General features: G+C 36.0%; 1 protein-coding gene across 4 annotated transcripts in view; it reads right to left on the minus strand.

Moving 5' to 3' along the window:
• The window catches only part of SPICE1 (spindle and centriole associated protein 1), a 53,728-nt gene that overhangs the window by 21,601 nt on the left and 17,877 nt on the right, over positions 1–14,250 (minus strand). For 3 of the 4 annotated variants that reach the window (XR_010411499.1, XM_045902884.3, XM_054504187.2), the window contains 7 exons: positions 12,151–12,253; positions 11,249–11,355; positions 9,044–9,156; positions 3,352–3,488; positions 3,003–3,140; positions 2,271–2,536; positions 489–620 (listed from right to left, as the gene is read on the minus strand). Coding sequence is in view for 3 of the 4 variants with exons in the window: in XM_045902884.3 (XP_045758840.1) it covers positions 489–620; positions 2,271–2,536; positions 3,003–3,140; positions 3,352–3,488; positions 9,044–9,156; positions 11,249–11,355; positions 12,151–12,253 (996 nt within the window). In the remaining variant the exon portion in view is untranslated. The remainder of the gene's footprint in view (positions 1–488; positions 621–2,270; positions 2,537–3,002; positions 3,141–3,351; positions 3,489–9,043; positions 9,157–11,248; positions 11,356–12,150; positions 12,254–14,250) is intronic. The other variant, XM_064591022.1, reaches the window with a different exon arrangement.

Genomic DNA, 14,250 nt, shown 5'->3' on the forward strand with positions numbered 1-14,250 from the left:
AATACTGTGTAAGTCTTTAAAAAAAAAAAAAGGAGCAATTAGCTAGACAAGTGTCAAAGAGGACTTATCTAATAAATATGAAGATACTGCAAACAACTTTAAATGGCATATGATTACAGGAAGCTTCCTAAATGGTATCCTCTGCTGTTCTGAAATTAAAAGTCGCTATCACAACATTCACTTCACATTTTGGATAAACTGCTATAATATTGGTAGTTACCATTTAAATGTACATTCTGTCTTCCCCACTAAATAGTATGTTTCTTAAAGATAGCAGACTTATTCTGCACATTATTTGTAGCTCAAGTTTCTACTATAGTACCCCCAATATAATAAATGTTCAATAAAAGCTACCATTGATAATAAAGAAGTGGTAAGTAATCACATCAGCACAACTAAACCAAAGGCAACTAAAAGAGAATCTTATATATTCTTAAAGATGTTTTATTCTACTAAACACAGAAAAGTTTGGGATCTCATCTAAGTACCTGGGTAGCAGCATTTTCTTCTCTAAGAAGAAGAATTTCAGCTGTAAGAGCATCAATGAGCTCCCGATGATCACCCAACATTTGCTCCAGTTGCTGCCTCGTCTCTACTTCTTTACGCAGTTGGACCTCGCTCTACCAAAAAAAAAAAAAAACCTTCCATCAATAATAAGATAAAATTCCCATCCAAAAATCAACTCCCATCAACAGCATAAAATACTGAAAACTAAGAGTTTCTACTCAAAGCTGTCAAAGAAAATACTTATGAAGTATATATTGTGTGACAGTAATGAGAATTACATATTTTTATTAAAAGGTTTATACTGCATTAAAACGAAATGTTGTGTCCTTTTCCCTTCTTTATATAGAACACAATGAACAGAATGGTATACAGACTTATATAACTACAATTTTTGTTGAATAAAGTGGAGGGAAGGACAAACATATTGCTTGAATATACACAGAGCATCTCTAGAAGGATACACTTGTATCTCATAATGATAGCTAGCTACAAGGAAGCAAACCGGTTAAATGGAAGTTAATGGTGGGAATCAGAATTTTCATCTATATCCTTCTATTTCTTTTAATTTCATGCCATGTGATTATAATCACCAATTCAAGAACTAAGTTTGCTAAAATAAAATTAAAAATAAATGACAACAGGCTTAAATGGTTTCAACTTTGTAAAGCAAGTGATTAGCTAAAAAGTGGAAGCTACTAAACTTGTAATACTTTCAGAGAGCCAAAAGTACACTCCCAGAGACTCCTAACTTAAGGATGGAAGAATGATAAGACTTTCATAAGTCTGACAGTACAATAAATATTTCACTAAAAAGTAATTTTAGGAAGACAGCTCCAGAGAAATTGAAACATCTGAATTAGAGTGATGAATCAACTATTTTATTTTTTTAAAGGTTTTTTTCAAGATTTTATTTATTTATTTGACAGAGAGAGAGAGCACAAGCAGGGGGAGAGGCAGAGGGAGAGGGAGAAGCAGGCTCCCTGCTCAGCAAGGAGCCTGACGTGGGACTCGATCCCAGGGCCCCAGGATCATGACCTGAACCAAAGGCAGATGCTTAACCGACTGAGCCACCCAGGCACCCCTGAATCAACTATTTTAATAGTAAAATTTCCTTGAACATTTTTTGTTGTATTTGTTTAACAAACTTAAATTTATAAAAAATAAGTAAGTTTAAATAGATTTTTTGAAAGGTGAAATGTAGAGCTAACTCTAATCCCACAGCATTCTGAAGGCTGATTATTCAAAAATGAATTACAGAAATAATTCTTGCTTCTCTTATAAATTATTTTCACAACAAAAGATCTTCCACTTCAGACAAAGTCCAAGTAGTCACACAGATAACATGAAGAATTTCCCCCATCTGTGTCTACAGATTATAGGCATGCCACTCTCCAAACTAAAGTGGGAGTAGGAACACAGAGAAAAGCAATAGAACAAGGACACGTTTAGTAGTTCTATTGAATTTAATACTGCCAAACAATAATATTCAATGTCAGCAATGATTTCATTTATAGCAGATTTACCTTACCAATTACAATTTACTAAAACTCATATTAAAATCAACATCACTTATACTAGATGATACATAAATCAGCATGTAGAGGAAAATTAAGAGGATAAAGCTTTACTGCAGATAATCTAAACTGAGGTATTTTAAACAAAGCTATTCAAACTTGACTATATTTCATTTGGAAATTGCAATAAATTAAGTGTAGAGGGAAAAAAACTCTGAAGAGGAGACTCTAATAACCTCTTGCTCTTACCTCTTTCAGGTACCGAACCAGGCGACAGAGGGAGCTCACCAGTGACAGAGTGAAGCCTGTAAGGCCCTGACTGCCCTGCAGTCCCTTGACCTCACGTCCTGTCCATCGTTCATATTCTTCCATTTCATGTTCCACTTCATTTATCATGTGTTTGAGGACATCCAGGCTGGAACTGTTGCTATTTGGTAAGTCTGTGGAGGCTGTGCTAGCTGTTAACACGTTCTTCTTCTGCTTGGAAGGAGCATGAGAATCCGCTTTTCCTTTCACTGATAATGACAGAAGTCATTCTATTAGAAGACCAAGAAAAATTATACCAGCAAGCTACTAGAAAAACCACTGACTGTTATTCACAGTTTATAAAAGGTTTCTATAGAAGTAAAGAACACTTTACTTCTATATAGTACATGGCTTGGTCCTTACTGGTTTCTCTCTCCCATGAAGGAGGTTGTCCTCAGAACACTTCACTGAAGTAAAGTGTTCTTTACTTTTCTTTACCATTTCCCATAAAAAATTCATACAGTTTAAACCAAGTTTACACTATCTATAATGAACGTACTAGAACCATCTAGTACATGTTATATTTGGAGGCATTTCTTAGCTACCATTCAACAAAGTCTTAATTAGTTGGCTCCATCTGGATGAGTTTAAGGGAAAAAACTTTACTAAGAGATTAAGGAAGCTGTATCAAGTTACGTGCTTAATAATTCATCTTTGTAAATTAAGGGACTGAACCTTTCTTTAACAACTGTTTTTGCTTCCTTGAGTTCAGCACTTGTCCCACAACATAACTTGAGTCTAGAGTCTCAGTAGATTCTTCAGATTGAAGCCTGGTCTGGATTCTCTTGACAGCATTGGTAGCATTCAGAGCAGCTAAAAGAAAAAATATTTCCAAAAGAATCTCAAGTGAACAACAAAAAAAGTTTTAAGCATTCCAATTAACAGATCAATCAGTATTTCATTCAATTAGGTAAAGTCAGTCAAAACTCAAATAACAGTCCTTTAAAAATTACTGCGTTTAAGAAAGAACATAATAAAACAAATCACTATTCTGTGAGAAATAATACAATGGAGGAAAACAAACCTTTTTGTTCTCCTGATGGAGCAGCAGGTGATGGAGTTCCTGGAGGCGTTTGTGACTGTGTTGTTATTTTCTGCTGAATATCAGTCCACAGTTTATTAATTAACTCATAATTATCTTCCTTTAGTTGGTGGAGAAACCTATAAATTATGGGGCAACAAGCTATATTAGAATTAATAAATGCTATCATTTAAACTGTTCAACTGCTTACATGTTTGATTGAGGGCACTTTTAGTAATTCATAATCAAAGAAAAAATACATTTTGCTTTAACTGATAAGACAGCTAAAATGCCAGTCTTCTTAGTGTTAGAAGAAATAATTCCATCTTCCTCCCAGTTTCCCACCTACCTTGGCTCCTACTCACAGGAGCAATTTCCCCTTTCTGAGTTTTGTGGTAGGGGCCCCATTCTCCTCTCTCTTTCCCAGAGAAAGTACATGGCTTGGTCCTTACTGGTTTCTCTCTCCTGTGAAGGAGGCTGTCCTCAGAACACTTCACTGAAGTAAAGTAACTGGAGCAGACTCTGCCCTGAGTCTCTGGGAGCAGGGAGAAGGAATGGGAAGAAGGGCTGCAGCGTAGGGAGTTAAGCCTTTGGCTACAATCATCTTTCTCATTGATAAGGCTGATAATTTAATCTCCAACCACGTGATTCCTTCATCTATTTCTCAATTGGACTGAGACTTAAAAGAGGTAGGTGACAAAAAAGTGGAAACAACCCAGATGTCCACCAATTGATGTGTGGAGAAGTAAAATGTACTACATCCACACAACCATAAAAGAGCCAGAAAACATAGCTGAGTTACGTGGAAAGCAGAACTCGTAAACAATGAACTTGGATATTTAGCTGTGGAGATTTCCAAGCAAAGTGTTGAAGGTGCAGCCTGCTTCTTACTGCTGCTTAGAGTGAAATGCAGGAGAGAGATACACTGCGGGAAGAACTATTAAGCCAAAAGGAACCAGAACTTGAGATTTGGGAAATTTTCAGCCTCCCCAGAATGCAAAAGATGCTCAAATTAGGCGACACTACACTGTTAGGAAAGCATGCCCTGGAGAGAAGGACAAGTGTATTGCTAGACAATGTTTTGCTAATCTGAAGAGATTAGGCATCTGACTCATGGATCCCCTCAATGATCTCAGCAGAAGCCAGCAACATAGATGGGATTATCCAGGGAAGATCTCTGGAGGGACTCTTGTCTAATGGCATACAACATACAAAGGAGACACACAAGGTCTTTTGAGAATGTTGTACCAGCAGAAATACTGCAGCTTGGACTGAAAAGGACAGAGATAGGATAAAATGAAGGAAGAGTCAGACTCCCAAAATTCTAGAGTCAGCCAACAGGCTGATAAAATTACTCAGCTGTAAACATGGGCTTCAAGGAAAAGGAAGAATGACTTCAAGGCCAGAGCTGCAGATACAGAGGCCAAACCCACGGGTACACAGGCTAAGGCCAGAGCCACAGGCACAAAGGACGGAGCCATGGACCCAAAGGGTGAAGCCTCAAGACATAGAAGATTATTACCAGGCTTTGAAACCTAATGGAATTTGCCCTGTTGGGTTTCAAAGTTGCTTAGGACAGGTGACCCCTTTCTTCCTTGGATTTTCAAATGGGAATGTCTATAAATTATTATCCTATGCTTGTTCCATCATTGCATTTTCAAAGCCGATAACTTGTTTTCTAGTTCCACAGGATCATATATAGAGAGGAATACTGCCCAGGATGGGTCTTATTCAGAGCTTACCCATACCTGCTTGAGACGATAAGATTTGGTTTGGGCTGATGACATTTAGATGAGATTCTGAACTTGAGTTTCATGCAGAGACACCGGGGAATATTGAAATGGGGGTGAATATAAATTTTGCAGGTGGGTCACTGAGTGGACTATGGTAGGATGTGAAGATATGTCCATGTTCTAAGCCCTGGATCCTGTAAATGGCCAAAAAGGGTCTTGCAGATATGATTAAGTTAAGGATCTTGGGATGTGAGGTTATCCTGGGTGGGCCCTAAATGGGATCATGTATATTTTTATAAAAGAGAGGCAAAGGAAGACTTTAACATACACACAGAGGAGAAGGTGATGTGAAGACAGAGGCAGAGACTAGAATGATGCAGCTGTCACAAGCCAAGGAAGACCAACAGCCATCAACACCTGAATGAGGCAAAGAACAGATTCTCCTCTAGAGCCTCTGGAGGAAGTGTAGCCCTGACAAAACCTTGATTTTGGTCCAATGAAACTGATTTCAGATTTCTTGCCTCCAGAATTGTGAGAGAATAAATTTCTGTTGTTTTAGGTTATACAGGAATATATATTCAGAGAAATTTTCAAACCAGAAGGCACTTAGTCTCCAGATACCAAGTCTAATGCATCTTCTGATACCTCATGTTTAATAGTTAACAAGTAACATTTTGAGACATAAGGTATTCAAAACTGGAAACCACCTATTCACACAACCAATGGGATAAAACTAACTTTGCCTGACCAAATAAAAAAACAAAAATTTGATTCAAATGTAAAGAATAAAAGCAATGTTGGCACAAGATTAGTTATATTTGGGTTCTGAAAGAAAAAAGTGGCTTAAAAGATGATACATGTTTCCAAGTGTCCTTAAGGAAACAGTGACCAGCTAAATTTGAATCACTCCACACATCCTCCAAAACCCACTAGACAGGGCAACAAAAAGAGCAAAAATAGCACATAACCCATACCTTCTACATTATTGGAAGACAGAAAATACTACTAACTTCAAATTATCTGTAAGTAGAAAAATACACACTGAACTCCAGCAAAGATATTTCTTGAGCTCCTGTCAGAAGCCCTAGCAGTTGAAAATGACCAAACAGGGAAGAAAGCAGAGAGCCTAATGGCGACAAAATCACCTCCAGAAAGAAAAAGTCCACTCTAAGTATGGAAATACTTAAAAAGGAAGGAAACACACATACACACACACACACAAATCCCAAACCTGGGCAGTCAAAATACTACCAAGAAGTGTGTAGAACCCAAGGTGGTAGGTCTTGGAAAGGCATCACTTCTTGATGTGAACAGGAAGAAAGAAGAGTTCTTAGGAGGCTGAGTGCTGAAGGCAAAAAAAAGAGTGTATTATCGTAACACACTTAACTAGGGAGACCAGTTCAAGACAAAAAAAAAAAAAAAAAACAGTATTGGAGGACAAACCCAACTTTCCCCCACTGATACTTAAAAAAAAAAAGGCATCCATTAAAATAACTGTGCTGCACTATAATTGAGAGAAGACCCACCTCAAACTCCCAACCCTCTCCACAAAATGTACAAACTAAAACAGTCTACACCCATACAAGACAATATAACAAAATAGAAAATTTAATTGAAATATTCCAACTAATAAAAATTTCTCCCCTCCCAAGAAAAAGCAGAAGAAACAAACATTTTAAATGGAATTAAATATACTTAAATAAGCATTTGAAGATATATATCTTGAATCAGAAGTTCTAAAACTAAGAGCAGAGGTGGACAAAAAGCAGGAACAAAATAAGAATGGATTGGACTCAGGAAAAAATACGAAGAAAAAGAAAAACTCAGAAATAAAGATTAAATTACAATGTGCCCAATGGATAATTGTTAAATAAACATTTAATAAGGAAGACTGAAGAATTACAGGAAAATAACAACAAAAAAATAAGAATAAAAAAGGTTAGAGATAAAGTACTTGAAATAGAAAATAAGGGGCACCTGGGTGGCCCAGTCGTTAAGAGTCTGCTTTTGGCTCAGGTCATGATCCCAGGGTCCTGGGACTGAGCCCCACATCGGGCTCCCTTTTCTGCTCAGCGGAAAGCCTGCTTCTCCCTGTCCCACTCTCCCTGCTTATGTTCCCTCTCTCATTGTCTCTCTGTCAAATAAATAAATAAAATCTTAAAAAAAAAATAGAAAACAAGAAACATCACTTATATATATATATATATATAAAAGGAATCTCTGAAAAAGAAAAAAAAAAAAAACCAATGATATCAAACTAATATATGAAACCATAACCCAAGGAAACTTCCAGGAAAAAAAAAAAATAAGAAAGAAAGAAAAGAACTGAATCTACACACCAAAAAAGCCAACTGTGTTGGAAAAACCGACCTGAAAAGGTGAACTCAAGACACAGCTTAGCAATGTTTAAATTTTAAAGATAAAAGAAATAAATTTTAAATATAAAGGAAATCAATACATAAAAATGCCAAATTATTTATAAGGGCAAGAAAATTATTCTAGCATCAGACTTGTCAAAGCAACATTCAAAGTAAACCAAGAGTGGAGAAGCATTTTCAAAAAAGTTAAGGAAACAAAGCATCAAAGATTTTATATCCAGCCAAGCTGTCCTTCAAATATCAAAGCTATAGAAAAACTTTTAAGCTTTCAAGAACTCAAAGAATAGAACTCACAAACCCTACAGCATGAGTTTGTCTAAATGAGTGATCCAACCAAGAGTTAACTAGGGAAACATCATAAAAGGACTGATGATGAGCATTTAATATATTTAACTGTAGCTCCAAGACTAAAACAAAAATAGCAACACACAGGGAAGAATAATATGTAAATGTTTTATGTCCTGTCAAAGCAAAAAAAAATGCAGCTAAAAGAGAAGAAGGACAGAGGGAAAAAAGGAAAGAATGAGAATATAGAATAAATTATTTGTTGCACAGGCCATAGGTGGAAGTCAAAGCATACCATTTAAAGCTAACACACCTGAAAGCAAAAGGTTAAAGAAAATAGGGGACTAAATGGCTCTATAAATGGTAGATATAAAGGCAACCAGCCAAAACAAAATTACAAACTTCCTAAACACCAAAAGAAATGTTTAAGAGAACAGAGAAAACATTACATAGAGAAGGAAAACTATTATTATAGTATAATGTACATAGTACTATAAAATAATATGACAAAGTTGACATCAAACACATCAACTATACCAATAAATATTACAAGCTTACTTCAGCAATTAAAAAAAAAGATTTTCAAACTGGCTGAAAAGACAAGACCCAATTCTGTGTTGAATACAAAAGATACACCTAGTACACAGCAATTCAGAAAAGCTAAAATAAAAGAATGAGCAAAAATGAACCAGGCAATTAGAAACAAGAAGGCAGAGCTTTCATTCTTGATATCAAACAAAGTAGAACTGAAGCCAAAAGGCATTAAATGTGACAAAGGATACTTTATAATGCTAAAAGCCATAATTCACAATGAAAATACAATACTTATGGATATCCATGTACCAAAAAACACACCAATCAGGATGGAGGTATTTACCTTCAAACAGAATTAAATATACTTGAACATCATACGCAAAGAAAAATAGAAACACACTAACGGAGCCTTTAATACACTACTCTCAATATAAGATAGTGACAAAAATAAGTAAAGACACAGAAGAAGTAAAAAACATCATCAATGAAGTAGATCTTAAGGATATACATATAGAACTTTATACCTTGTTAATATAGAATATACCTTCTTCTCAAGCACACAAGTGGAACATTCACAAAAATTTAATCATATATTAGGTCACAAAGAAAACATCATTAAGTTCCACAAGTAGAAATATTATAAGCACATTGTACACCTTAAACTTACACATTATATGTCAATTATATCTCAATAAAGCTGGGAAACACAAGAAATGGCCTTGGAAAAAGGGAAGCCCTGTAGATATTTATGCCATATATACATACCTATCTACATTCATATTTGACTGAGAGTTTAGAGAGTTATCCAATTCATTCGCACTTTCTTCGGACTGGCTGTTACCAGTTCGTTCTTCATCATCATCTACTTCATTAAGAGCCTTTCTCAACATAACAATAAAAATAAAAACACAAGTTGGTCATATGTACACTCATCCTTTGTTTCTTCTTGTCATTATAATAGAGAGGTCCCTCCTTCTACCGCTAACATCTCCACAAGTGCTCTAGGACCTAAACCCTCTCACCTCCTTCCACTCCATCAAGTGCCCCTTCCCTCTCCTGCATCTTCAACCTCTCTATACTGGCTTCAGCTCATCCGCATTTAAATGTGAACAAGTCTCTCTCATTGTATCTTCTCTCTTTTACCACCAAACTTCTTGAAAGAGTCATCCCCCACTTCTCATTTACCACCTATGCCCTACAGCTTTGCTTCTGCCCTACCACTCCACTCAAACTGCTGTCTATAAGGTCAACATCCTTTTTTGATTTGTTCCTAAATAAAATATTTTTCAGTCTCTGCCTTCCCTTACTTCTCTGATTCATTGGACATTAATGACCATTCCTTTCTTTCTTTCAAGATCATCTTGATACATTCTTCCTTTTAACTGCCAAGATACCATATTTCCCTGGTTTTTCTTCTGTTCTTTTGGCTCTTCCTTCCCAATCTCCTTTATTGGTTCTTTTCTTTCTGTCCTTTCTTAATATCTGGTCGGACTCAAGGTCCTCCCTTTGGACCTTTTCTCCTCTCATCTGACTCCCTTTCTGAATGATCATATCTAGTTCCAAAGCTGCAATTACAAGTCAAATGCTGTGAGTTCTCAAATTTCTATCTTCACCCAGATTTCTCAGGAGTCCTAGACAATTATATCCAACTACCTAAAGGATATTCCTAGTAGACATCCTACACACATAAACTAAACATGTCCAAAACTGGTCATCTTCCTAAGCCTCTCCTATCATTCTTCCAGAAGCTTTATTCCTGCCATATTACCTAAGACCATGAACAGCATCACCATCTACTGAGAAGCTCAAGCCAGCAAACTGGGAGTTATGCTTCTTTCTCATCTGTCACATCCAATCAGCTACCAAATGCTGTCAATTCTATCCCTTTTTAATCTCTCAAACCTATTCCTCTTCCCCTCTACCTCCTTCTCTGCCATTGCTTAGGTTAGGCCCTCCCACTTCCACTAAAATTCTAACCTAGTCTTCTCTAACCAGATCCTCTCACCAGTCTTGTTCTTTCCCAAACCCTGCCTCCACTCTACAGTTGATTTCATCATGACTCTACTCTTCCTAAAATCCTTTGGTGGCTCTCCTCTCACTTTCTGGTTCTTTAGCCCTAGCTCCTCCCTGTCTCTCTAGCCCCAGCCCTGCCATTCCCCCATTCCCATAATAGAGACCATGATTATCTGAAAGCTAACATTTTTAATTAAGTGCCAAAACATAATGGCTTTTGGCTGGAGATACGGCTAATGGGTTTTGGCTATTTAAAACATGTACCATTCTACTTAATTGCCTTTGTAAGCAGAAAACAGTAGACTTAAGATTTTTTTTTTAATGATTCTGGACCTTGTAATTCCCTAGGATCATCCCTCTAATTGATGATTCTCCTTTTTTCATAGGACATATAAATACCCTAGGAAATGGCACTAAACAGGTATTGAGTCCTAGTCAATCCTAAGAAGTTGTTTTATTTTAATATTAAATTCTTCATGAGCTTTTAAAAGATGTTTCCCATTTCAAATTCTAAACATTTTAATTAAGTTTCAGTTAGGTTAGGATATAGCTAATTAACATTTTACTACAATAATATAATTTTCCCACATAACTGGTCAATAAATTCCAAGTTTCCTGGGTAGCTACTTTCTAAACACACTATTAGAAGAGACTAACATTTAATGAAGAACTAGTCTCCTTCCCTCTCCTGCATCTTCACCCTCTCTATACTGGCTTCAGCTCATCCGCATTTAAATGTGAACAAGTCTCTCTCATTGTATCTTCTCTCTTTTATTATCCAGTCCTATCTGTTTGGTACAAACATTACTCACCGAAAGTGCAATATGTTTGAGTAAGAACAATTGTAGCAACCATACTTGGTATTTGTTGATATTTAAGTTTTTGAAATGTTTACCACAATACCTACATAAACTTAATTTCAACATAAGCATGATGGCTATAAGGACAGCACATTACCTGAGGCTCCATGATGGATTCATTAAGAATGGCCTGCGTGACAGGGTCTTGATTTACCAAAATAGGACCCTGAGAGGAATCAGGAGCCATAGTTACATTCGGAAACCCTGCAGAAGGAAAAGAAGTCATGATGATTTTACTTCATTTAATTAAATTGACTTCGCAAGCACTATCCACTGCCATAGGTTTGTATTAGCACATAAAAATCTTAAATAATAATAATAGCAGCTAAGACTTAGATAATGCTTACTATGTGCAAGGCACTGTTCTAAATGCTTTTACATATATTAAATCATTTTACCCTCACAAAATCTGATGAGGTTGTTACTATTATTATTTTATAGATCAGTAAATTGAAACTCAGAGACATGAAGCAAATGGCCCAGAGTCACATTAATAAATGGTTAAGCCAGGATTCAAACCTTAAATTAAAAACAAATGATCTGTTTTTAGGGATTAAAATAAACAATGGATTATATACACATTAAAGTGAATAATGCTATGTATCTGACAAGAGAGAGACTGAAGTAGCCTTAGGCTTCAAATTAAGCTTTACTCAAGTTTTATATAAATAGATACTTTTGCGGTAACTTAACATTAATAAACTGGAAATTAAGTCATATTTACAATAAAATCTTGTACATTGCACCATAAAGTATACTAGTAAACAATAACAACTTACCTTTGCTTAGCTCTGTAATTTGTAATAGTTAATATTCTTAGTGAAAAGCAAACAAATTATAATGAATCTATGCCGAACAACTCCTGTATGCTATCCACTCAAGACTACTTGTACTATAAATAATGTGATGCCCAAAAAAAGATTTAAAATTCTTCCAAACAGCCATTGTGGGCTATGATTAATAAGAAAAAGAAGCGTTTATATGAATGAAATACGTTACCTGTGCGCCTACGGGGAAAATCAACAAACAGATCTTTTGCTTCAGCCATCAAATGATCAGATTTTTCTAATACATCCTGCATCTGGTAATGATCAGAAAGAATCTAGACATGTGTTAATGATAAATATTATTATTCAGAAAAAAAATCTATATATATACTATGAAATCACAAAGGAAAAGTCCATACAAAGGCACAGAGCATAAAAATAACCATAGGCCACTATCCTCCTAAAATCCTTCAGGGGCAATATCCATAAGTACCAGTAGATGGGGCTATTACAATAATTAGATTTCATATGCTTGGCTGCAATCCAAGTTAAGAAATATATTATTAAACTGTGACCCAGCATACACAGAAATGTAAATGTATAACAAAATAAAAGTATTACTTAACCTTACTTTTTGAGAACCACTCTGATATTCTCTTTTAGTTTCTATTCTATTTTTTAAAATAATGGCTACAACACACTAACTCAATTTCACAATCCACTAACAAGTTGTGATCCACAGTCTGAAAAACACTGATTAAAGATATAAATCTCTGAGCCATAAACTCAGAGGTGTTTCAACCTTTAAAGTGATTTCATGATCCGCTAATGGTTCATGATCAACAACTTAAGAGAATATGAGGTAAGATGTGAGTTTGGGGGCATCAAACAAAGAAGTAACACTTCCGTATTTATAAACAAGCTGGATTTTTATCCTGGAGGGATGAGAACTCAAAAAATACCATAACAGTAGTTCCTCTAATTAGGCACTTTCAACTTAGGAACTTTCATAATTATAAGCAAGGAGACACAGGCAAGTCAATTCTAGCCACCACCACCAGATGGCATTCTTAAATTGAGAGGCGTCACAAAATTGGATACTCCCCAGTTTCCAACACGGATTCAAAGCAATAGAGAGGAGCATCTGGTAACAAATGCTCTTACCAGAATCTCTCTAGCCCATGGAAACAAGTATATAATATGACTTCAGTTATTGTTTCAGGACACTGAGAAAAGTAACAAGAATCACATTCTGACTTTTTCCCTTTCTTCTGCTGTAGCCAATCTGGTTGGCTGGCTCAGTTGGTGAGAATCAAGTCCTGAATTTGTTCCTTCCACAAAGAGTAAGTTTTGGAATGGTATGAAGCAAAGAGCACATTCAGAGACAGAACACTGGGATCCCAGGCCCAGTCAAGGGATACTAAGCAAAATCCAATCTCTTTAAGCTTAGGTTCCTAATATGTAAACGAAGATACCACCATCTTCCCTAACCCAAAGGGGTGTTATAAGAATGTGGACACACTGAAAACATGTACCATTCTGGAAATATTTGGAATGTTGTTACAACGTAAATTATATTATCCTATGAACCAAATTTCTATCCCTGGTTAGCGATCTTGCAAGTACACACAATTAGAGCTTAGGCAAGAGAGTAAATGGAGCATTATAATCTATCATTTAAACTAGAAAAATTACACAGAGAATATTTCCTAAAGGCAGTTTTGAGTTTACCATTTAAAAAAAAAAATTACTGACCTTCCATCAAAATAAAGAGATATAACTGACAGAAGCAGATTGAAGAGGAATAATTTTATCATCTCAAGACCTGATGATCAAATATAATGAGGTCTCCAGGAAAGCCGCTACCCTATTGCACTTTGCCAGTCTCTGCCCAGCCTTCTTGGGGCAGATGGGTTGAGAGGCCACAGATCAGTGTACTGGCTTTCTTTTGCCCTCTCTAGATTTATTCATCACTTCTTTCTGATAAAACTCATCCTCTTGATAGGTAAACCAATCTCTGCAAGCCCATCTGTATACGTTACCTCCCCAGATGGGTTCACAGAGCACAAAATCAAACTTATGAATAGTGGTACACATCTTGGATTTGCAAAGGATCAGCCAAAGTTCCCTTCAAAAACATTATCAAAAACTTTTTATCCTAGAACTTCTGTTCTCTGATAATAAAAACCAGATAGAAATAGGAAATTACAGAGAGATTTGGGAAGTTATTATACTTTTAGAATTTATAAAACTTTATCAAAGTTTCCCTCTCTCTGAATTTGGACCCTCATTTGCTTGATTCCCATGACATGAATGCATCATACAGCAAATT

The sequence above is a fragment of the Mirounga angustirostris genome, unplaced genomic scaffold, assembly GCF_029215605.1.
Source record: "Mirounga angustirostris isolate CCGP_5_RB_7025 unplaced genomic scaffold, mMirAng1.0.hap1 SCAF_1, whole genome shotgun sequence".
NCBI classification, from domain to species: Eukaryota; Metazoa; Chordata; class Mammalia; order Carnivora; family Phocidae; genus Mirounga; species Mirounga angustirostris.